Source organism: Podarcis erhardii, assembly GCF_964252035.2.
Source record: "Podarcis erhardii genome assembly, chromosome: 2".
In the NCBI taxonomy this organism is placed as follows: domain Eukaryota; kingdom Metazoa; phylum Chordata; class Lepidosauria; order Squamata; family Lacertidae; genus Podarcis; species Podarcis erhardii.
Genome location: NC_138498.1, coordinates 42,102,833 through 42,129,048, shown reverse-complemented (window position 1 = coordinate 42,129,048; position 26,216 = coordinate 42,102,833). Strand labels below are relative to the sequence as shown.

Below are 26,216 nucleotides of genomic sequence, written 5' to 3'. Positions count from 1 at the left end.
CAACCACAGCTGCCTCTATATTGCAAGCATAACGAACATGGTGCAGGATGATGTGAGCTGCAACTCCCATCATCCCTGGCCATGCTGCTTGGGGCTGATGGGAGCTGCAGTCTTCAACGTCTGAATGGCACCACATTGGCTATCCTTGATACAGAGGGAGCTGTTTCTTTGCAAGCATCTATGCAGATATCAATCACTGATGAGGAAAACAGACTAAAATCAAGTCTACTGTGCTAGTAAATATATCTACCCGTATTTTCCGGCATAGATGCCTGGTCGGTGTTTCGCTCTTTCTTGAAGGAAATGTTACCAAACTGCAGTACTGAGGATACCACTTTCAACATAGCTGGAGGCACACAAAAGAGCAGAGGACAAGAGCAGATAAATACATCATGTATACATGTTTGACAGGCAGTCAAGTTCAGTATGAAAGAAGAATATCTAACTGGTTCAGGAAACCACAGGACAAGCCCCCCCCCCCCCCTCAGATCAGGTCATAGCTGTATCTGACAAGTCCAATGTTTCAACAAGGCAAGGTATATGTCAGAGGCTCTACAAACCCTAAAATAAAGGTACTGAAATCCTACACTAGGGTAATCCAGTTCTACACCAAGAAGTTATTACCTTTTTTAGGATTTATGCTACTCTTGGAGAGTTAATGAACTACATAATGCCCTGCCCGGACCATTAAAAGTCTCTGACTTTTTAAGATTTTACTGCTCATTATGTACATACTTTCAAGTCCATATTTAGAGCCATATACCATGTTTATTAAGCTGCGATGCCACACTATTCTAGATACAATACTGAACTTACTTTCTGCATTTTTACAAAAGTGCTACAGGTTTTAAGTGTAAAAACACACATTTCCCCGCTTCAAAAACCAAAGCCATTTCAAACATACCCAAGATTTCATCATGGGAAAACCCCATGATATGCATGGCTTCCATTGTCTCCTGAAAGTTATCCTTATCTTGCTGGCCAGGAATGGGCACATAGCCATTGGAGAGGAATCTGTAGTTATTAAACCCTTCAAGGAGTAAATCAGCTGTATTGAGGAGGAAAAATGCAAGAGAGGTTTCTTCAAGACACTGGGTAAAGTAACTCTCCATTCATTTAATCCTAAGGTTGCCATATTTCAAAAAGAGAAATTCCTGACATCTGCAAAGTAGTTGGGCTTTTGCGGGGAACAAACCCAAACTGTTGAGCTTTTGTGGAGAAACCTCCCCCCAAAATAGTGATTTTAAGCTTCTGGAGCTGTTTCCACTGCTTTTTTTCCATCATGTTGCCATACATCCGGGTTTTCCCTGACATTTTGCCAATTTGGCAAAATTCCCCCCTGTACCATTTTTACACCCCCAAACCAGGACATGTCAGGAATTTTCCTGACATATGGCAAGCCTATACAAGACGTTATGGCAGGCCAGTATTTTATTCTCTAACAATGACAAAGTTTAAAGAGTTCAGAGACCAATTCCCTAGTATTTATAAACTATTTTAAAACCTAGATTCATTTTCACATTGGGCTGGAAACAAACAAAAACTTTCCAGAGGACAAAGGTAGACAAACAATATTTCAGAAGACACAAAAGTAAAAAAGTATCCTCAAAGAACATCTACATCTGGAATGCTGATGATCCCAAGAAGAAGTGGAAGCCTTCTCACAATAATTTGTGCTTCATCTGAAGTGTAAATACCATGCTGCTTTGGCCTACCAACAGCACCTTGGCACTATTCCCAGCTTGAGTGCTCTTCTGTCCAGTGTGAGTTTGATAGCTGATGCCAGCACTCCTTTAACTGCCTGGCTTGAAGCTTACATGTTTCTGTCCAGCCAAGGGCTCAATAAATTTTATAAAGCTTTATAGACTGTAATTGTCTGCTGGATCTGTTAATATGGGTGATGCAGATTTCATTGAGGCCTGCACCACTGCAGCATTCCAAATACAGAACCTTAACTCCAAATACCGAACTGAAGCCTAGCTGCAGAGTTCATTATTTAGGAATCACTCATCCAAGGTATCTTGGACAGCGCCAGTACAAATGACCTGACAAACAGAGCCATCTGTGCCCTTCACATATGCAAAAAGATAGTAAAACCATGAAATCAATTCAGCTTCTCTTTAAACGCTGCAACTAATAAATTCAAAAGAATAATGCACTGACTCACCTTTCAAGTGTTCACCTGCCCCGGATAGAAGCTGATAGAAGATATGAAAAGTCCGCTCATCTTTGGCTTGACGGACGGCACGTGACTTTTCTAGTAGGTCTGAGCCAGAGCAATTAAGGATTTTAATGGACAACTATGCATTTTTTGCCATGAAAAGGAAACAAGCTCCTCCTAATTAACAACAGAAATCCCCCCCACCCCACTTCTTTTCACACATTCTATTTTGCACTGTGTCTTCATCAGCACCAGAAATTCTCAGGGTAGAATTTGATGTATGAGATTACTACCTCTAAAACCATTAGAGGCCCTACGCTTCTTCCAAATAGTCTGAACTACATCCACCACGGGCTGCACTATTCATAAATTAATCTGATCAAAATTGTTTCCTTGAGTCTTAAAGAGACAGAGAGAGTGCAAAATTCATAAATTAAGCAGAGGTGAAATACTATTTCACAGCCAGCTTAGAGGGAGACATGGAGATGGCACTGAAAGGAGAGATAATGTTCTCCTGGCATGTGGTGAATTCCCTCTGAGCTTCCAGGCTGTGCATAAACTGAGAACTGCTTGTGCTTGGGCTACTAAATGCCATCAGGCTCTGATTCGGAAGATTCTGCAACCCATGATTCCTGCTTGCAATTGCTCAGTGGCAATATAAATGCACTCTGCATATGCCAATAGCCGCAGGCCTTTTTCAAACTACTTAATCTTCCAGAGCTAAGCTCTAACAGAGGAGGCAGTTATGGACATATAACCCTGCTATGATTAATCAAACTTTAGGGAAGACTTGAAGACAATAAAGGAAATGTGACATTTTAAAATAATAATAATAATAATAATAATAATAATAATAATAATAATAATAATAACAACAATAACAACAACAACAACAACAACAACAACCTATTAAATTTGTTAGTTACTCTGTCTCATCCAGGGCAACCCAAAATGAACAACAACCAACCAACAACCAAATTAACGACAAAATAAAACCCCACATAGATACATTAAAACTAAGGCGGTAAAGAAATACATTAAAAAATTTCCGCCAACTTCTAAAAGGCCACAGATAGTTAAAAGGCCAAAGGCCTGGTTATAGAGGAAAGTTTTTGCCTGGGCCTAACAACAACAGCAGCAGCAGCAGCAGCAGCAGCAGCAACAACAACAACAACAACAACAACAACAACAACAGATTGTTTTAAAAGAAGGTTGAAGGAAGAAAATACAGTGGGAATGTGAAAAGAGCAACTGAGGGAGCTAGATTTCAAAAGCATGTATTATAAAGGAAATATAAGGCAGAACAAAAACATGTTGTGTTAAAAGAAATAAGGCATGATGATCAAGGGAAGGGTAAGTATTGTGTAGGAAATATATATGCCATTTTGGGTAGGGGTGCATTTCAACAGTGAATTTCAACACAACAGAAAGGAGCAAGATATACAACATCTGAGTCCATGAAGCCTAGATGCTCCATTTTTATTTGCTGACAGAATCATATGGCAAGCTCCTCTCTTGATTCTAGAATCTAGAGGCCCTTAGGAAGTTCATACTTCAGGGAGCTTTGCAAAGTGTCATGTCTCCAACAATGAAATTGGCATTTTGCTTGCATACTGTTTTTAAGCTGGCTATAACAGCTGAATGGATTTCAGAAAGGGAAAAGTAGGGAATTTGGAAGTGCAGCATATGTAGATTTGAGGAAAATATGGTAAGCAATCAAAATGGTTGCAAGAACTCCATGCTAAATCTTCCACTTTCTGCATTCTGAACTGCAGACCTTTGTGCAATGGTCATAACCAGCCACAAAAGCTGTAGTTACTCATTCTAATTACTTCCTGTCATATCTAGTCCATTGGTAATTTTCCCAGCAACAAAATCACCCAGGTGCAGTTTCAGTGTATACCAAGTCAGAACACAGCCTTGTAACTCAGTCTTCAGATGACTCAACTGATGAAGCTTTATTTACTTCAGCAGAACCTGAGCCTATACAGCACTAAGAATTGGGATAAATGTTGACCAGCCTATTGTGGCATATTTTAAAAATTGTGTACCTTGCAAGTCAGGAGTGTGCACCAGAATTTCCTCAATATTAAGGCTTGTGCCTATTTGGCACTCATTCTACAAACCAATAATGGAAGTGCACCTCTGCATAAGACCCGAGTTCTCCAACATAGCCGCTGAAGAAGTGTCTACTGTATTTTAACCAAGTCATCAATACAGTTTCCCAGATCATCATCATCATCATCATCATCATCATCAAATGAGCTACTGAGAACAGGATACATGTTTCAATGTTGGCCCCAACAATATAACCAGTAACATCAAAATTTATTCTGATGAACTTGCCCTGTAGGAAAAACACAGATAAGAAATTACTACCTTACAAATTCAATGCATCCAAGTTTATTTAAACTGAGAAGAGAAGCAGCAATACCCCTCAACTACAGCTACATTTTACCTTTACATCCATTAAATCAATGTTTGAATGCATTTCTTAGTGTATCACTATTATTACGCTTCCATCAGGTGAAGATAATTCACAATGCATTTCTCCTTCAGGGGAGGAACTCTCTCTTATCAAATCAGAATTTAAAAACCTTCACTACTGGAGATTACTTCTATACAAAAATAAATCACCATCTGGACTGCATTAAACTACTCATTACAAAAATAGTGCCAGAGCCATTGGAGTGATTATGTTCACAACATCAATGCAGACTTAAAGGAAAAATGTAATAGGAAACAGATGCTTAAGGACTTTTACAGGAAAGAAACTTTACTGCATTCACGTCTTTGCACCTCCTGTAAAAACTGAGCAAAAGAGCAGCGCAGCCTGCGAACTTTTAGCCAATGTCCTGTCTGTTGGACTACCATTAGGTTTCAGATAGTACGTCTGAGAAGAAGCCGAATTACATCTACTCTACTCTGCAATGCCATCATAATTTGGACAGATTGAGATTTGGTTGATCTAACTCATCCCAACCCAGTTATAAGAAAAGGCCTCTTGTTTGTTTTTTTTACATCCTCTCGGCTGTGCTTACAAATATTAAAAGATGTAGGCCACAATGTGTTTCACAATGTCATTCAGTGAATTCACAGCCGATATAAAACATTTTAACTAGGGACTCTCAGATTGTGCTCTTTGTCATGATGCTAAACTTTTTTTGTTTATTTTGTTATAATATTTATGCCCCGCCTTTTATATTGTCCAAGGAGCCAAGGATGGTGTACATGCTCCTCCTCATCCCAATTGTTATCCTCTCAACCACCTTCTGAGGAAGGCTAGGCTGAGAGGGAGTGTGACTGGCTCAAGGTCACCCAATGAGCTTCATGGCTGAGTGGGGACTGGTTATGGCTCCAACATTCTAACCTGCATGTACTGTATATGCACACCTCAACTTGTATTAGTCATTTAAAGTCTACAATGCATCAATATTATAATGAAAGCAAGATTGGAAGGCTAGTCAGAAACTAAATAAACGGAGTGACTATACGCTGCTACCTCTCTTCTTCTAGAAAACGAGGTAACAAATTGGTTCTTTTTGTTGTAAGCTTCAGCTGTTACATGACTTGCTCATGGAAAAATTAACACTGAGCTCTTTTTTTAAAAAATGTATCATAGGTAAACATGGAACTTAATCGGGAGGGAACTGCTTATTTATCCAAGGCATGTTTACACCAACACAACAGGGGATGGACTCATTTAGACTGCAATGCTACACCCAGTCACTGCAGAGTAAGCTCCATTCAACTCAGCTGGACTTCTAACTAGGCATGTATTGGATTGCACTGTTAGACCAGTAACTGGCACAGACACTGGTACTTATCTGAGAATATACAAGGGCTGGAATATACTCAGAAAAATGATCTAAAATTCCATACACCTGAATCAAGATTTGTTTTGGCCCAAGTGTTATGCATCTTTGTAATGCAAGTTTGGTTGCTCTCAGCGTAAGTCTGGGCATTGAAGACCAAGATTAGTGGAGGGGGGATTCTCCCCTCCCTGAAAAGAAGAACTACTGCATTTCAACAGATTACTTAAGAGTAGATCTGCCCAGAAAAAATAGTTTAGCATTTAATTAAGATTGTTTGGTTTACATTTAAAATTTAAAAACTTACAAAACGAGAGGAATTATCATTTTTCACAGTCTTTGCATTCCCAAAGGATTCCAAAATGGGATTGGCCTGTAGAAGCTGACGTTCCAGCTCACCCTGGAAAAAAACAACAAACCACAGACACAAACACAAAGTTAGGCAACTCCAATCCAAGAGCAGCACAATTTCTCAGGTGTGGTTTCCGTTTTCAATTGCCTTGACCCCATATGTCTTCTCAATACAGCATCTTCAAAATATGCTTAATGCTGTTAACAGTTGAGATGGACAACATTATAAAAAAACAGTTGGAAAATGTGGTATTAAAAACTAAAGAAATAGATACAATTTACGTTAGGGCTAATGGATAAAGCACAGGGTTGACAAACTGCCACCTTTCAGGCAATTTTTGAAGAAAAAAATGATGCTCCATCTTCCACTGAGATCAGTATCTGAGACAGCTAAATGGCCTGACAAAGTATACGTTAGTAATGCACAAATATTTTTTTAAAAAAACTTTGTGAAGTAGACATTTATCATTTTAGCTAATCATCTGTGCAGCACAGATTTCTGCTCCCACATCTAAACAAAACTTATAGGATTGTTTTAGACTGAAGTGAGCAGTGTTGCCTTAGCTCTGGCTATTCTCAAACTTGAGGTGAAACAGTATTTCACCTACAAGCACAGGACACACAACTCATTTTGCAGTTTTTTAGAAAGGTTTTTAAGTCTGAGTTGCCAGCTCAGACAGGTCTGGGAGAATTCTTTTCCCACTGCTGTCCATGTTAACACCTGTGTGTATCCATTAACCCAATGAGGAGTCAAGTTGGTGAAAGATGAGATTTTGCTGCCATGTCTTGGATAGCAAAGGTGTGTGGCAGAGTGGAATTGTATCTGTAATATAATTGCAAAATTAATATTAGCACCGCTAATAGGTCTGCTTTTTCCAGTCAATCTTGTTTGTAGAAAATGTATGAACCTAGGTTACCTAACAGTAAGTGGCCTCCATTCAACTGCTTTGAAATACCAATACTTCACAGTATGATTGGTTTTGTTTGGTCCCAATTATATATATGTTAAAGATTTCTGCCTACTGTTAGTTAATGTTTGTATAGTACCATTTTAGAAGTGCATTATCCGAATAGAATTATCGCTTAGTTTCTTGACTGAACATTCTCTGCTTATCCAGCTAACATCAAACACTCACTGGTTTCAGAGAAGCAAGTTCTTAACTCTCCTGTTGGAGTTAAACAAGTGAGCTTTATACAGGAGGAGTCTTTTAAAAGAGGCCCCATGGAACATGTGTACTCTGTATCCACGGGGCTTCTTTTAAAGGACTCACCCTGTATATGCAGAAGAATGTAACGTAATTTCAACGTGCTTTTTCTAAATGTTTAACTAAGACTACACCATTCTATCTATAGTAAGAGCAAGGCTGGTTGATATCCACAATAAAAAAAACCCCTTTCATACAGGAAAGAGACATATTGTTGCCTTTTGCATCTTAACTCTACATGGCAGGTTCTTGCTAGTTCCTCCTTTCTAAGAGATTATCCAGCAAAATGCCTTTCAATGGGCACTGAAAAGCACAAAAACAAAACAAAACACAGAAACCAAGTAATAGGGGCTCAAACAGCTAATTCAGAGTCAATTCAAGTGAGCACACATCTGACAAGCAGAAAAGGTCGTAAATTGTTTGTAAACAATATGAACTGCAGAAATGAGCTCTATGGAGTCTGCAGGAATACATCTAGTCAAGAACGGAGTTTATCTCAGTTTGGACAGTTACAAAAAACTGAAATACGCCAAAATAAATCATTTAATGGAATACTGATACTACCTCCTGTTACAGTCCAAGCACACTAGCATAGTGTTCCTTTAGCTGTTCTCAGCAAGCAAAATCAAATTTCAGACTTCACTGAAGAGAGACATTCATTTGCACCCCCAAGTGTCTGATCAATACAACAGGTTTAATCTGTTATTTTAGTCTCTATGAAGTCAGATCTTGAGGTTTGTACAACTGCTTGCCTATAACACAGAAATGAGGAACTGGTAACCCTCCATATCTTGTGTACTCCTAAATCCCATCAGCCCCAGCCAACATGCTCAGGGATGACAGGACTCTAGCAAACATGGAGTGTTACAGGTTCCTAATCCCTGATATGAACACTTCAAAATAGGTTTCCTAGTTATTCTTACTTATGGCCCTAAAATGCCTGGCACGCTTGTCTTGGTGTCATGCATCAGTCCCATGTGAGGAAACAGACAAGAGGCATATGGAGACCACCATCCTATTCTGCAATGTATCACAGAAGCTTGAAACCAAAGGCAAGATCTACATTGGCTTTCACACATAAATTCAGGGAGATCTTGGAAAAAGCATCCAAAATATTGTGAAGGTGTGGTAACATGCAATATATTCATGCAAATCAACAGTGTAATGATAGGTAAGAGAGGCTTTGCTCTCAGCATCCCTGTGATTTGACTCATTTTGAGAGCGGGGTGAGAAGCTAGAAGAGCTACATGCTACTCACATACAACAGGGATCCACTCTGCAGTTCAAAATGACAATGAAACAGAATGTTAATGGTTATGAACTTATGAAACCTACAGAAACACACTGGGATTAAAAATGCAAAATGGCTTTATTGGGTTCCTATAGGAGAGTTTACTATCTTTTTAATATAGAAAATCTGTTATCAGACCCTTCTTCAACTTCACAGTATAAAATAAACCTGATGAATATGACACCAGGTAGCAAAAACTTTTATCCTGTTTAATCTGGTTGGATCACCAAGGAGATCCATCCATGTTTTGCTCTGCACTCGAAGAGTTATTGTCCAGTTACCCTAGTCTATGGATAAGAAGTCATTCAAGTTCTCCTAATGATTAAGCAGTGGCCCATAAGGGTTATAAAGGGAAGAGCTATAACAGAATCTGTTTGTATGCTTTTTCATAGAAAGTAAACAGTATTAGCCTTTCCCTTGCTAATACAACCAAAGTTGCTGAAGGTCACATATTGGACCAAATAGCTAACCAGTCAACCACATACCAAACCATAGGTGGTTCAACCTTCAGCAGTACTTAGGCTGCTCCTAAAATCCACATGCCAAGAGAGTCACAGCGAACTCCTACTCATTCAAGAAAATCTTAGTTTCAACTTCAACACCTGTACATAGCACAAGGCATCACTTCACGACATTATACAGGAAGTAATAGGTCACTTATTTAATTAGGCAGGTGACAGCTTGAGTCAAAAAAGAATGGGGAGAAAGAAGAATCCAGAACAATCAGTCCTGGGATTCGTATGCCCTCTTTCCTCACTGGCCTCTAGAACTAAGAATCTATGCAGTCAGAGTTTACTGTACCAGTCCTAGGGCAACTGCAGTTCAGATTTATCCTGAGCCGCAGGAAATCTAGGCATACCAGCACTAAAACACTCCTGCTTTCCCCACATAGTCAGCAAAATATGGAACAATAATGCCCAGCAATCTGGGAGAATCTGTGCCTGACTACTTTGTCAGTTACACTGAGTGATATGCACGCTCAAAGGACAATTATATCGGTGTTTCTGTACATGTGCAATAATGAAGTTTACTCTTAGCTGCATGCCTGTACTAGAAATTACTTGTATACTTATATTGGATGTTGACAGGTAGTCTCCTAAAAATGTAAAACAAGAATGATTAAGCCTATATAAAGTTTAGAAGCATAAAAAAGACACTTGCCTGGTGCTTCACTGGCTTAGGTGACTCGGGCTGTTTGTTGTAAACAAACAAATTCACATGTTAGCAAATTTGACCTTGCCTTCCCATCCATTGCCAAGATTTCACTCTCATATACATGCTAGTATATTTTCTTTAGCCACTATGTTCATCGTGGCAACAGCTAAATTTTAGCCAGATATAATTAAATGTGAACTTCATTCAAGGAAAGCTGACGATCTAAAAGTACTTTTTAATCTTATTTCATGACTCCAGGTCTGATACTGGCTTCTTTTAGAAAAGGTATAGATTGGTAATACAATATACACTGTTTGCTCTCAAGATATAATTAAATACAATGTTTCCAAAAGGTTCTGACCAAAAAAACCCCACTGAGAATTTTTATTTTCTGGATCACATAGAAGTCTCTAGGCAGTGTATTTAGTTTCCTTTGCCAGGATTCAACAGGCCTGTTGTGCATTCAGGGCCTCCAACATGCATACAGATGTGTGAATGCAAGAGCTGCTCTTATCTTTTGTGAGATGATGTGTGCAATGTTTTGCACATGCAGGGGAATTCCTAACTCGGAAGAAAACACAACACCAACGTGTAGAACTCCATATGTGAATCAGAACTCTGTATCACTCTAGCGTATTTGCCAAACTTGGGATACAGTAGCACACAAATTGCCAAAGTTTACATACGGGTACCGCACCACACCAAAAAATTCCAAAACCCAACAAACCGAGATGTAGTTTTCTTTATCCATAATGCCTTTTATCAAAATTGGATTACCCACACAAGGGATGCTAAATAAAACCTATTTATTAAAGATGCAATGTCAAATATTGGTTCATAGAAAGCAACACAGCTAAGACCAATGGTGAAAAATTCAATCCGGTGCTTCTATGACATCAATTAGACAACTCAAGTACTCATTTATATTGCACTATACAATGAATATTGTGGGCAGATAAAGCCCATGTTCCAAAACATGGTGCCTTCTCCACAGCTATAAGGCAATAGCAGTTTAAAGAAGAACACTGTGCTCTACAATTGTTTGTCAAAGCAAGAAAAAGTTTTGGAAGGCAACAGTAGAGAGTTTTCAGGTGAAAGTTACACAAACAGATGCTTAATTGTTGCAAGCTGCAGAATTAAAGGAGGGTAGCAACTAAATACCTTAATAGTTCTAAAGCTACAGAATGCGGTATGCCTTCACAGTGTCTTCAGAGGTGATTTAATGGTGTTCCATTTCTCACTTCCCCATAAAGAAGGAAAGGTATATCTGTTCTGCATGTGCATACATATAGTGTACACAACAAACCTATACCACCAGAACTAGTGGAAACCAAGATATGGACTGCCAGGGATAGAGGGTATGTTTTGTGCCCAACTACAACACCATCCCAAGTTCATTATTCTTCTGCCAAAAAGGGTTAACCAACCATTCATTCACATGAACAACATGAAAAGTGTATACTCAGATACCATTTTGGTATGGGACTAAACCCCAGCAACAGAGGAAGGGACTGGTTTTATGTCCTATACTTCATCTTGCTGTAGATTTTGCTCCACAAAACTCATTGCTAGCCTTTGAGATCCAAGACAGTTCCATGAATAATCCTTCCTTGGATTCCATTTTTTGGGGTATGCTCAAGTATTGGGTCTTCAAGTGGTGGGCTGGAACCCACTAGTGTGTTGTGTCCTGATTCAATGTGGGTTGTAACAGCTGGGACTATTCAGATGCACATATATATTACAAAATTTAAGAAACGGGTCCCCAAATGCATATTTGGGTTAAAAGTGGTCCCTGGAACTGAAAACTTAAAAGTTACCTGTGCTAGAGTTAACAGACTCCTAGGATTTATATCTATTAAATGCCCAACGACTTAAAATTTTTAGTCCCCAGTTACAGGGCACATCTCCATCTAGAGGAATAGCAGTCAGCCAACTGCACGCTAAAAGCAATAGCATGATGTATCTGGTACAGGATCACTTGAAGGCCTCCTTACAGCTCAAATATGCATCACAAAAATCCTTATGCTAACAGCAAGAACTTAAGGAGACATTGCAATATCCAAGAGAGCACAAAAGTGGGGCAATGAATTTTCATTCAAGAACATGTTTTGCTTTGCTACAGAACTTAGCATATGGCACCACAAAAACTAATGCCAATGGTGTATTGTACAATACATATTTCTATTTTAAGAATTCATTATATCAAGACACACATACTGGATTTTACAGAATCGTTTCCAAAGACAACTGTAACAGCAAGAGGGTTGTTATGTACACATAATTTACCAAGCTGGCATCCAACTGTTTATGCTTTGTAACTTCTAATAGAGAGCAATTGTAACACAACTATTAGGTGGCTATTCCCTTAAACTAAAGCAAGTTCTTTGTTGAATGGATAATGAAGCAAACAGCAGTGCTTACAAACTGATTCCAACTTTAAGTGGCCTGTTTTTCAACACTTGTTTATCATGGACAGGGTCTTGGAAGCAGACTTCAAAGCAAGGTATTATCCGTTTTTACAGAATACAACAATTGCAAATTAAGGAAATACCATGTAAAACTTACAGGAATATTGTGGTCCTTTCTTCCTTTATGAGAGGAAGCAACATGTGCAAGATACTGAATGACTTTCTTGGTGTTTTCTGTTTTCCCAGCACCTGATTCACCTCTGAAAGAACACACATAATTTAAAGCTAGATTTGTGGAAGATAAACAACAATCAGGCTTTCACTACAACTTAATGTCTAGGATAATTTTATTAATGCAATATTTGGACAACTGCAAGGTACTTTCTGGTTCCCGAGATGTGAAAAGATGCTGAATTGAGTTGTTCAGTAGTGAGTTTTATGTAAAACCACTGTTATACAGCAGATACACTTGGTATTGAGAGCACCTCTCACTGAAGGAACTCTCCCTGTCAATGAGGCAGCTTGCTGTTCCAACTGAAAATACACTAAAAGTATTTTAGTAAGAACTTGGATGGTAGGTTTTAAATAATGAAAACCAGACATTCCGAGCTAACTTCTAAAAGCACTCTTCAGTCACCCAATGGTAAAGAACGAAAACTCTAGTGAGTTTGGGATAGTTCAGTCAGTAGAGTATGAGACTCAATTTCAGGGTTGTGGGTTCAAGCCCCACCTTGGACAAAATACTCCTTCATTGCAGGAGGTTGGACTAGATGACCCTCATGGTCCCTTCCAATTCTACAATTCTATCTGAAGTCACCTTTGCCACTCAGGAAATATTTGAGTCTCCCTCACCACTCAACTGTAGGATGCTATGATCCAAGAGTCCTGTCCTGCCCCATTAAGATTGACAACTGAAGCATAGCAAGAATCAAAACATTTGTCACTCCTGTTTCAATTGCTTAGGAAAAAGGAAAGATGAGATAGTGACATACACGCTGAGAATCAAAAAAGGAATCTCCTGGAACAATATATAAATTTGCACAACTATTCTCAAGTTGCCCGATATAAGACTTCTTCAAACATGAATATGTATTGCTGCATATGAAGTAGCCACTTGAGAAAGAGCCCTAAGTTTCCTTATGCTTTGTGGAGTAACAGAATTTAAAAGATCTGGCTAAAGGGTGGTGAATACTTCATGTACAATATCCAAATTACTGCTATTTTATAATCAATTTCATATGGTCCATCTAGCTTGCACATATATGAAAAGAAAAAAAGCATAACTTTAAGCAGGTATTCAACGTGTCAAGTATAGGTTCTATTCTCTTTATAAGCAGTGGCTGCAAAGCTGAAATTGAAGTTAATTCTCCCCCCCCCCCAATAGTGTATTGTTGCCAGATGGTGAACTATACAAGATTTCCTGGAATAGGAATACTTGATGAAAGAGGACACACACACTCCTGGCCTTTAGAACACTTTTGGATCATTCCATGACTGATGTTGGATTTTCACATTTCACTGCCAAATAGACTTGTTATATACTGGAGACAAATGTTCACCGATATTAACTAATTAGTTACATATGGGGTTCCCACTGACTAACCCAAAACTTTTACATTTTTCACTGGTTTTATTATGTGACAAATGATCCTCAGAAGACAGACTGAAGACCTCATTAGTCCTCTCATCTCCCCCTGTATCTTCAGTGCCTTTGCCTCTTGACTTCCGTATTCCTTATGAATCTGTGAATTATGAATGAAAGATGTTTGAGGTAAAAGACAGTGACTGCCTTGGCAACCATGTGAATGGTGCAGATAGTGTGAAGTGGGGTTACTGCCCTTCACTAAACCCCTAAATAGCTGGAAGTCATTCTTCCAGATCTCACATGAATGATATGCTTAGATTTATAGCCTAATCCAGGCATAGGCAAGCTTCGGACCTCCAGATGTTTTGGCCTACAACTCCCATGATCCCTAGCTAATAGGACTAGTGGTCAGGGATGATGGGAATTGTAGTCCAAAACATCTGGAGGGCCAAAGTTTGCCTATGCCTGGCCTAATCAATCCTAAAGCCATGGTAGCAAGTGGCAGCAAGAGCTGGCTCGCAACAGGAGCTAAAATAACAGTTGCGAGAGCAAGCAGTGAACTGTGAAGTTCCCAGTTCCAAGCTCACCTCCATGAAGGCACTGGACACACTAGATCCAGTTCCTACTAAGGCAGGAATGCCACAGCCTGCCTCCTGCAAAGTAACTGCAGTACATAGTTTGGTAATAATGATCTCTGCTACCCGTGAGATCATTCAGTGAATAAAGTTAAATGTTAACTCTTGTGTAACTCATCTTAGGAGACCCTGTTCCCCGTGAATCTGACAAATAGTAGTCATCACACTATCACAGAACAAAGCTAAGCTCCAAAATGTATTTACTTACGTGCAAAGAATTGATTGGTCCTCACGATCTGCAAAGGAAAAGGGAACAATTTATGATTGACATTTTGGTGCACATATTTTGCTAAGAAGGTACGCAGAGACAGAAAACCTGAGAGGAGGGAGAGTAAAGGTGACAAGAAGTTGCCAGGAATAGTTAGAACCTTAATATTATCCAAACGCAAATTCTCACCTCTGTAACATCCGTCCACAACCCCCCTAATTTTTAAATCAAATCACCCAGACAAGGTGAGTGTACCGGTAGGCACATGTATATATGCAGTCCTTCAGGCACCCTCGATTTAAACTATGGAAGACTTATAAGGTTAAAACATGCCCTGAATTGAGCCTGAAAGTGGTGTTAACTTAAACAAAGGTCATACAAGGTACTAACCAAACAAGGTTTGACCTATATGCTGCCAAGGCTCGCTATTTTATACTACCGCTGACAAAAGGGTTCTCTGCATAAGTCTACAGTAGAGAGACAAGAATGTCACCACTTCAACATGCCTACCATACATTCCCCCCCCCCTTTGGAGCTACCAGCCTTTTGGGGACAAGTAAGCAAATTTGGAATTTTGAGCAAGTGCCATGGGCACCAGTCACACCAAGTGGCTGCTGTAGGGGTAAAGCATAACACAGAATAGTTATGGCATTTTTTAAAAAGACAGGAGCACAAAATAGTCACACCACCAGTGGGAAATACCTATATTAGCTGCAACTGTATTTGCTCAGAAAGCAGGTCATTGTTAAGAATAGATGAGAGTGTGGATGCCTCAGTCCTGGCATCTAATAAAATATGGGCATGTTTCAGAGGTGTGTGTTCAGTGTAGGAGAGGGCTGAGCAAGTGTAAACAGGAACTGAGCAGGAACAGAAAACAGTTTCTTGTGCATTGTGGATTTCTGAAGGTCTATCTACTGTGACCTCACAAAGGCACCATAGGAGGTACAGCCTGTGACTGCCGAAATGGCAGGAAAACCTCATATGCAAGCAAAGCAAAGAAAAATAACTATTCAAACAACTATACAACCTAGCCTCCTCTGGAAAGAGCTCTTTTAGCAAGTATTGTTGAAGTTTGGTATCGAGGTGCCAACCAGCCATATAACTACCAAGTCTCATTTCACCATACATTTTTTTTTCAGGGACTGCTCATACAATGTATATGTTTTTGACATAACCAGCTGGTGAAAGATTTGAAATGAAAACTCGTAATTTTAAAATATTGCCTTGAAGGTGATGTGTCGTGTCAGATACAAGCCCTATCCACTTAAAAAGATTAATGTTTAAACTTATATTTGTAGAAGAAATGTTAGCATATTGAAAAGCACACACAGATATAAACTAACGTAGTACCCTTTGGGAATCATTCAACAATAAGCAGAAATAAATGCAGCTGTTACACATCACTTTGACATTCATGGAACACAAAAATATGGTTATGTTATAGCAGCAGATAATTTATAGGGCTGCCTATGTCTGCGCAGAGCAAAGGATGGAAACTTAAGCATTATTTCCTTTAAAGAAAATTTATAAAGGCTGCTAGAATGCTTTTGCCTCATTTCTGCCACCAACAGCAGACTGCAACCTGAGCCAGAAGCAGAATATGAAGCAAAAGAAGAGCACAGTTTGGACTGGGCTTCTGAGGTAATTTAGAAAATATAAATAATGGGGGGGAAAGTAAATGGCTGGAGATACTTTGGAATAACTAGTAGATTGTGCTACACAACATATGATGAGCTTTTCCACCAATTTCCCTAGTGGTCAGAAGATTAATTCATTCTTCACTAGCCACAAAATCTTGGGCAAAGGGAGACTTACTATTACAATTTGTATTCTAATTCACCATCAATGCATGGGCAGCAGCTTCCATTTTTTCCTCTTTATTAGCATTGCTCTTCATTTTTTTTTAATTATTTTTTTTTTTTGGAGGGAGAGGACAGTGTTTAATATTAAGCCTTGTAAAGACAAAAACCCAAGTGTTTAGACCAGGCACCCCCAACCTTCGGCCCTCCAGAAGTTTTGGACTACAATTCCCATCATCCCTGACCACTGGTCCTGTTAGCTAGGGATCATAGGAGTTGTAGGCCAAAACATCTGGAAGGCCGCAGGTTGGCGATGCCTGGTTTAGACCAACACTGCTTTGTCACTTATAACTTTAAAGAGCTTTGAGTTGACATAAGTAAGACTTGGGGACTAGGACACTCCTCACCACAATGAGCAGCTACAATTGCTTTTGTGTTGATACAGCAGAAAAGGAGATGTTGGCCTTTCAATACTTAAAAAACCCACAAGGAAGTATGCTTCTAGGAGAATGATATCCGAAAAGCTTTGTGGGGGGGAATTTAAATGAGAATTTACCTGACAGGATTTACCTGCTAAAGTTCATCATAAGCTATTTCCTTCCTTTTAATTATTTATAGTTTCTACATTTCTGTTTCTTGAACAAAGAAAGACTGTGCACCTCGTGTGTCTGTAACAGGGTAATAAAAAGGATAGCCTTTCATAAAGAATCATTTTTCATTTTAATCTGCAGTGCTATAGAACTCGGGTGAAGTAAAGCCCAGTTGAATATCTCCATAAGTGAAGTGCAAGCTCCTTCATGGGAGGAAGCAGGTGTTTGCTGTCAGCTCCACATGGCTGGTAGGCAGCAAGCAAGCAAGCAAGCTGGGCCATAAGGAGAGTAGGAAAACCACCCCTGCCACTTCTCTCACCCACAAACATCCTTCCAAACCAACCAGAATGCAACAGTGCAGGCCCTTCTAGTTGCAGCAATTATTTTGCATCACTCTGCCATTCCCATCTCCCGCATCATACAGGGTCACCAACACAGCACCCACAGGTAAAATGAATGAAGACCTTTGTGAGTGCCTGTGAAGCCACAGGCACCAGCTTGGTGATCCTCACACTAGGTGATCTTGGGCCAGTCACTACCTCTCAGCCTAACCTGGGATCTTCTGAAGAAATACTATTGCTATGAACTGTTTGGAGGAACACAATACACCCCTCACCTTCCTAGTACTGTGCTATGTCATTAAACCAATACAGAGAAGTATGTGTGTGAGAGAATACTGGACAGCTTGAAAAATAACTATTAATAACAATGCCAATGAAACTAGGTTAATCATGACCCCAGCGTGGCAATATAGTTTACAGGAAACTCATTCAACATTAAACTGTTTTTGTAAGAGTTAACAGACTCCATCCTCTAAATACAGCATGCCCAAAGCAGATATACACAAACGCCAGAAAAGTAATGCCAATGTTTATACAAGGGCAGCTATTACTTTTAAACCTTGTTATAAAACTTTCAGAAACACTTGTCTGAACACAACTCGTTTTGAAAAATGAAGTTAGTTTATAAAGAGAACTCTGGAGTTAATTCATGTTCATAATGTAGCCAAAGTGTATTACTGGACATGCACGCAAGAACATCAGCTAAGAAATTTTGTACCCTGACTAAGTTTATCAAGAGTTACTTATTTTTTACAAGCTTCTTTAAGTTAGATTTCATGCATTAATGTTTAATAGAACAGTTAAGTCCAGTAGCATCTAGCAAGGCAGCACAGGTAGTAATGCGCTGTTAAGCCATCTTCCCAGTGCCAGGTATCATTGCCAGTTATCGAGAGGGGGGAGACAAGGCACTGGAGAGCTCAGCATGGCAGGATTGCCTCTGCTGTTGCACCTGTACATCACTAAGCTCTCCACTGCCCTGCCCCTCTAAGTAACCAGCAGCAATGAAGTACTGGGAAGTCAGGTGAGCAGCACAGCCCCACCCACACTGCCACACCGGCCACTACAGGTTAACTCACTAGCCGTTTTGCAAACAGAACAGCCTTGTGGACAACTCTGTATATCTAACAGCTTTACTGTATCATAATTCACTGAAAGAAAAGGTCTAAGTTTAGTATAATCATTTAAATTATCCTATACAGTGGATGCTTGGGTTGCAAACGTGATCCGTGCGGGATGCACGTTCGCAACCTGCAGCGGCGCGTCTGTGCACGCTCAGGTTGTGAGTCGGCGCGTCTGCACAAACCCCTGAAACCCGGAAGTAACCCGTTCCGGTACTTCTGGGTTTTGGTGGGTCCGTAACCTGAAAAAACACTACCTGAAGCGTCTGTAACCTGAGGTATGACTGTATGTTACTAAGCTGGGGATCAAATTTCCCTCCCACTGATCTACTAAAGCATTCACCCTTCAACAGCCCAACAGGCAAGCATGAATGACTGAACAAGAACTTATCATCTGTAGTTTGGTATCAAGTGCCACTCAATCAAACGCATGCTTATTCACAGCTACCATCAAATTCAATGGGATTTACTCCCAAGTGTGCAAAATCTTACAGCCTCCACATAAAAGCAAGTACTTCAAGCGGTGGTAGAGATGTAGCTCTGCACAGTGTTACGTGCTGCTGCTTTTTGCATTTTGAGAGCATGCATCTAAGGTCAGCACAAGGCAAACATCACATACAATTTACACATGTGCATGCTTCTCCCTAACCCAAAAAGGTGTTAGAAACATGCAATTATTAATCCACCCACCACAACCAAGGCTTGGTCCTGTATAATCATATCAATAATGTGCTTATCTAGGGCTGTCACATGTGGACGTGTCAGAATTTTGTCGCCCCGTTGCAGAGGACAGGAAAAGAATGAGCTAGGGCTTTATGCTAACCATTTTATCTAAGCAATTTTTAAATCAAGGTACTACCAAATTTATCTTTTAGCATTCTATTCTATCAAAGTTTATTGAAGCAGAAAAGACAAGAGGATGCAATTCATTTAACCAGCCCCATCCACTGAAGCCTTGGACTTCGACCTGTGCAAGGGTACTCCCCCCCCCCACTCCCCTCAGCATCCCCCCCAAAACTGTCTGGGAATTTTGTGGGGTGGGGGAGAATCCCAAGAACAGGGGGCAGAAGAGGGAGATTTCAGCTTGCCACCCTTAGAAGAATGTCACAGTGAATTCCACCCAGAGGCATTATCTTGAAAAAAGGTAACGAAGCAAAGCAAATGCTTAAAATGCTTCTTTATCCTGAAAAGGGGGCGGGGGAAGGCATGCTATCCACTAGATTGTAACCTCTACCTTTGGCTTCAAACCTGATCGGCCAGAAGTTTTCTTCCTTCATGAATTTTTATCTTTAAAGTAAGCAAGCCTGCTTTTCCTGCCTTCCTAGAGAACACTCACTTATCTCCTCATTCTCGTCTGTGTACCTCCAAGATTTCTTCCAGTTATCAAACACTGCGAGAAATCATATGCTTATTTGGAATACTGTGTACCGTTTCTGGTCACTTCACCTCAAAAAGGATAATTGCAGAGTTGGAAAAGGTTCAGAAAAAAGGCAACCAAAATGGTCAAAAGAAGAAGTGGAGAAACTCCCCTGTGAAGAAAGATTAGTTTCGAGAAAAAGCAAGAGGGGACATGGTTGAAGTGTGAAAATGTATGCAGGGTGTGGAGAAAGTGGTTAGAATTTTTTTACCTCCCACTCAGAAGAACTCATGGACAACCAGTGAAACTGAATGTTGAAGGAGAAAGCACTCCTTCACACACCATACAGCTAAACTATGGTATTTGCTCCCACGAGAGGCTGTGATGGCCACCAACTTAGATGGCTATAAAATAAGATTAGACAAATTCATAGAGGATAATGCTATCAGTTTCTGGGCCAAGGCTCTACAGATGTAGTTGGTTTCCAACTCCCATCACCCCCCTGAATGTGCCCCTGGGGCTGCTGGGAGATGGAGTCCAACAAAACCTGGAGGGCCATAGCTTCCCAGCCCCTGCTCTAGGATATCCCACACACAGCACGGCACAAAGACCTTGAAAACGAACATTCAACTTGACTGAATTTACTGTTAGACACAGTTGATGCAGCAGTTCGAAGAGAATAGCCAGACTCCTGCTCCACTTCCTGCATATGACAAAGACACAATTCATCTGACATTTTCCAGTTCTTCCCTGCACACTTAAGAAACCCGTCTTGTTCTAATCCGCTGCAACACTATCATTAAATTTTATAAAAGCAGACTTTGTTTACCAACTCTTGGGTCTGTCCAAGTCCCATGAAGAGCTAAGTGAGGCTTTAGCAGGGTTGGCAGTTTGACAGAAGCACAACTGCAACCCATTCAAAGTGCAAGGAAGATAAAGTAGGAAGAACGGCAAAATGAAGAAGAAAAAAAGAAAAGATACCCAAACACCGTAGGCCCGTCTGCAAACTTTCAGCTAGCTGGAAAGCTAGGAATACAATAAGAACTGAATAGTTTTGAAGACCAAGCATATCAATACAGTATGAATCTGGCCAAACGTACAGGAACAAGCAGAACAATTGAGTTAGGCCAGTGAGAGAGTTTAGCAATATGTTAGTACTGTATGTTAGTACTATGTTAGTACTACTGTATGTTAGTACTACTGAATAATGGAGGAAGGAAACCCCCCACAACTGACAATACGTTTTGAACTTCATCCAGATCAAACCTGTAAGGAAATTTGAGGAGCTGCAAATATGACTTCCTAAATTCTGTGGTGGATTTTCTGGATGTAACTAAATTCCTTTCATAGCGGCCTACGCTAGATGAGGATTCTAGACATCATATATGCCACAAGAACCCTGAGGCCTCCACGCCTACTTCAAAGTGCAGATACTTCCCCTATTACACCAGAGAGCCAATTTTCAGATGCTTTGCAATAGGTCAACCTGAAACCCCCTCCAGTTTCGCAATTTTGATATGCAGATAAAAAATAGGGTACATCCATTTTTTAAGTAGAATTTTGGTTTTTCTCATCTTTCCTGTAAATTCTGAGAAAATCTAGTAATCACCAGCACACTGTTCAAATTTAATTTGCCCCCAGGAAGCTAGACACCGTGTGAGATGGAAACCCCCCCCAAGCTCCTCCACTCCCCCAAACAGAATGGCCTCAATGCAGTGGTACAAATTTTAAAAGCACAGAAGTTGTCCTCAAGACGCAAGCAGCTTAGTTAAGCCTGCCTTTAAAAGAGTAGCACAAATCATCCCTAATGTAATTCAGAAGATTCTTCAAGCTCTCCCCTCAGTGGTTACTCCCGCCTAAGTTGAAGGCTTGGATACCTAGAGAGCAGCGTGACTGCTTCTCTCCAAATTCCTTGTGTCCCTGCATGATCACTGAGGTCTTTGTGGGAGTCACTTTTAGTGGTCCACCATGGCTCAAACCCATAGTTGGTATCCAACAGGAGCTGTACACTTAGTATTACTGGCCCCATTTTATGGAACTCCCTTCCAGTTAATGTCAGGCAGCCGCCACCACCATTCCCCGCCCCCCCCCCCAAACCTCTGGTGCCTACTGAAGACTTTATTATTATTATTATTATTATTATTATTATTATTATTCCAGCAGGCATTGTAATTGAGGTTTGATTATATAGTTTTGACCAATTTATATTTTTTGCACTGTATTCCTGCAAACCACTTAAGAGATGACTGTAGTATATAAGCAGTATATAAATTGTTTGATATATAAATAAATCATGCACGTGTCCCCAGTCCTGGAGGCAGAGAGCACAGCTTTTCAAGCTCTGCCTTTCATGTACCAGAAGCAACAACTGTAGTTTTAATAATGCCAAGTGTTAAAGCACAACAGCTGCCAAGTGCTCCATTCTCCAGTCCTTTCTTCACTTGGCAGTGAAGTCATGCAACAGAATTATCTCCTCAAAGCCTATTGCCTGAAATTTATTCCCATTTCCCATTTGAGAGAGGCCAAAACTTGAGGGCTCCAATTAATGTTAAACATCATGCTAACAGTCTTTAATGCATTAATGTCTATTAAGGCAATTTAACCATTCATAAAAGATTCTGCTGACAAACTCCAGGGATAACAATGTGATTAGCGAGAAGTGGAAGCCCCCAAGGGGCAAATTTTCTGCAAGTGGTTTCATTTAGTCTGCAAAGTCTTCCATAAGTAAGTACTAAGCATCTCTTCGAGTGTAGAACGTGGAGTCCCTCTGCCCCAAGGATCGCCACTGGGACCTGTGCTTTTCAACTTGTTCATAAACTATCTAGAGTTGGGAGTCAGCAGGGAAGTAGCCAAGTTTGTTGATGGTGGTAAATTGTTCAGGGTGGTTAAAACAAAGCAGTGTTGAGAAGCTTTCCAAAAGAATCTCTCCAAACTGAGAGAATGCATGGGAAAAAGACAAATACAACTCAATTTTAAAAATGATAAACATCAGGGCGAAAACCAGTATCTCTAAGTGATACCCGCTACTTCCATGTAGTTTTCTTTAACAGGTAAACATAAAGGCCCCCTGGCCGGTTAAGTCGAGTCAAAGTTTTATTTCATAACCCTGAAAGGATAGATTAAAAGGCAGAGTAAAACTGAGTGCATCTTACCTTGCAACATGCATCGATATGCTGATTCGGATATTGCATAAATATGTGGAGGCATCTCATGGCGTTTCTTTCCTCTGTACATTTCGATGATGTTCTCAGAGTAAATTGGGAGGTTCTTGTAAGGATTTATGACTACACAGAAGAGCCCGGAGTATGTCTACAGGGAGGGGGAAGAAAAGTTGATTATTCTCTCCCAACCTGCATTAACCTAACCTGTATGTAATACTGTTTAATTTTTTTAACTGATTGTTAAATAAATAAAACTTTCCCCCCATTATCTTTGGTTTAATTCACGATGCTAAACTGTGGCTAAGAGTGAACAGGAAAGCATGCAGGTGCAGAGTTATAAAATAGTGGCTACTTCACTCCTACTGCGCTGTTGGAAAATAAGCCATGGGTTGGCTTAGAATTACACATGAACCCAGGCTCATGGATTGTCTAAACCATGGTTTGCCCTGCAACCAAGGTTTGCTTTTGGTTTACACCTTGTGGTTTGTCAAACCACATGCCTAGCAGGAGCAAAGATGCTTGTTATTTTCTAAATATGCACCAACATGCTTGCTCTTTCACATACTGCCATAATTCGGCTTAGCATGACATGCAAACTGAGCCACTGATTCCTATCCATCCTGTTCTTAACCACAGAATGCTCAATGCTTTGTTTTTGTTCAGAAACATACACAATGTACTGTTAGCTTACACACATTTCACTCCTGCATAGATACAAACAAGCAAGTGGGGAAGACATGTTCCACACTACAGCATTATTGAAATAAAGGTACTTGGTGGGTCTTTTAGAAGACTTCAGCTGCAAAAGATAGTTTACCGCTATAGCTCATGTCAACATCGGGGATGGGACAAGGTCCGGAGCTGATGTTTATTTGCCCTCCCTACTTAAACCAGCAGAGGAAAAATTCAGATGACAACCAAGCACATAGAAAGAGTGTTGCATTTCGCTGGTGCACAAAAAGACTTTGCTTACTGGATCTTGGATGGATTGGTGACATCTCACAGGAACCTCCAGAACCTGCATGAGACCTTCCCACAGCCTAATAAGCAATGTAGAGGGCTTAAAAGCTCTCTCTGCCTTCCGGGTGGGGCAAGGCCCACTCGGCGTACCAGCTTCAGAAAGGTAGGGGTGGTCCCATGGAGGCGGGGGTGTGTGTGTGTGTGATTTTGTGGTTGTTCTGATTATAAATGATTTCAGCTTTATGCACAATTCCCCTGAAAATTACCCTGTGCAAGTTGCAAGCCTACTGTATACTATGACCGCAGTCTGGGCATGGATAATGGAAAAGCTCTAGTCTCAAGACTGATGCTGGTACCTCTTTGCATAACTAGATGCCCCATTTGTGGCAAGTCAGAGTCCTGCTGGATTTTAAGCCAAAGATATTAGATCATCTTAAAACACAGGGCCATATATCTTTTTTGAAGTTCTGCTTCTCAAGTGAGGGAACAATACACAATCTGTAGCAGTAGCAGCATATAAACCTGTGTCCTATATTCCCCTTCCTCAGTAGTGCACTGTTCTACAACTTTCTTAAGATTTGGGGTCCTCACTTCAGCTGCCACTTCCTAAGGAGGAACAGAACACCATTTTCTGCTAGCGGGCTTCTCAATTCCTTAAGTACAAGGCTAGTTTATCTATGCCATACTATTAAGTAGCCTAGAAATGGGAACGTTATATATATAAAAAAAGCAATAAAAGAGAAGACCATAATATGCGCTGTTCTACAACTCATGTTAGTGTGAAGATTTAACCTAATAGCACTGAACAAGATGAAAAACAGATCGAAGTACACACATATGAAAAAAGTGAATGCGTGTCTTGAGGTAAAGGTAAAGGGACCCCTGACCATTAGGTCCAGTCGTGACCGACTCTGGGGTTGCAGCACTCATCTCGCTTTATTGGCCAAGGGAGCCGGCATACAGCTTCCGGGTCATGTGGCTAGCATGACTAAGCCGCTTCTGGCGAACCAGAGCAGCGCAAGGAAACGCCGTTTACCTTCCCGCTGGAGTGGTACCTATTTATCTACTTGCACTTTGATGTGCTTTCGAACTGCTAGGTTGGCAGGAGCAGGGACTGAGCAATGGGCGCTTACCCCATCACAGGGATTCGAACTGCCGACCTTCTGATCGGCAAGTCCTAGGCTCTGTGGTTTAACCCACAGCGCCACCTGCGTCCCGTCTTGAGGTAGCGTGGGGAAAATACTTATTTATGCCTCCTTATCAGCAGGTTTTTGAAACTTAATGCTACTACAACACTAGACAGTATTGCTTAGTAATTTGAAATCTACATAAAGCCCACAAAGCACCCTGAAGGAAAATATGGTACAATCTGTCATAGTTATCATTGGAGTGTGGATATTTGTGGAACCCTGTCAAGAGTACATTCCAGCATTCCTAGCCCCTTTTGAACAATAAGACCTAAGACTTGTTCTTCAAGAAAAGGAAGCTATCAGTTGCTTGAATTTGGCAGGGTTTTCAATTGCTTATCATGTAAGCAGTGGAAAATATTATATTCAATTTAATTATAATTTCATTATCACAGAATGCATATGTCCTTTACACTGATCCTAGCAGTTTAGTCCAGTACATCTGTACTTCTGCAAAGTGAAGAATTCGTAGAGAAATTAGTAGCTGGTACAATCACAATAGCCAAAGCAAGAATTCTGGTGTGTTTTTTTAAATAAAATCAAGTCTCTAGTCATCCTACAGAAGCTCAAAAGTGGCCTCTGGTCACAAAGAAAAGTTTATGTACCCCACATAATTTCATAATCACTTCCTCCTAAACCCCCTATTGTCTACCACTTTCTCAGCTCTCTGGGGGCAGCCCTTAAGACAACTCACAAAAAACGCCCAAATCAACCACTTGATACAAAACACAGTGCAAAGTAAATTTGCATTGTATTGATTTTCGTGGTTTATTTTGAAAAGTAGAAGGCAAATTTCCGCAGTACAGTATTTCCTGATTCACTGAATACAAATGTGGTGTTGCATTTGGCTACAGCTCCTCTTTCAAATACCATTTTATAGCTCAAACACAAA

The 26,216-nt window shown here is 40.3% G+C and overlaps 1 protein-coding gene across 2 annotated transcripts in view; it reads right to left on the bottom strand.

Moving 5' to 3' along the window:
- Positions 1–26,216, bottom strand: part of MYH10 (myosin heavy chain 10) — a 71,133-nt gene that overhangs the window by 35,815 nt on the left and 9,102 nt on the right. Inside the window, exons 3-12 of one of the 2 annotated variants that reach the window (XM_081848634.1) lie at positions 23,169–23,325; positions 14,812–14,839; positions 12,541–12,643; positions 9,982–10,011; positions 8,788–8,805; positions 6,281–6,373; positions 4,445–4,508; positions 2,168–2,266; positions 905–1,048; positions 251–346 (exon numbers count right to left, since the gene is read on the bottom strand). In XM_081848634.1, the coding sequence (XP_081704760.1) occupies positions 251–346; positions 905–1,048; positions 2,168–2,266; positions 4,445–4,508; positions 6,281–6,373; positions 8,788–8,805; positions 9,982–10,011; positions 12,541–12,643; positions 14,812–14,839; positions 23,169–23,325 (832 nt within the window). The remainder of the gene's footprint in view (positions 1–250; positions 347–904; positions 1,049–2,167; positions 2,267–4,444; positions 4,509–6,280; positions 6,374–8,787; positions 8,806–9,981; positions 10,012–12,540; positions 12,644–14,811; positions 14,840–23,168; positions 23,326–26,216) is intronic. The other variant, XM_081848635.1, reaches the window with a different exon arrangement.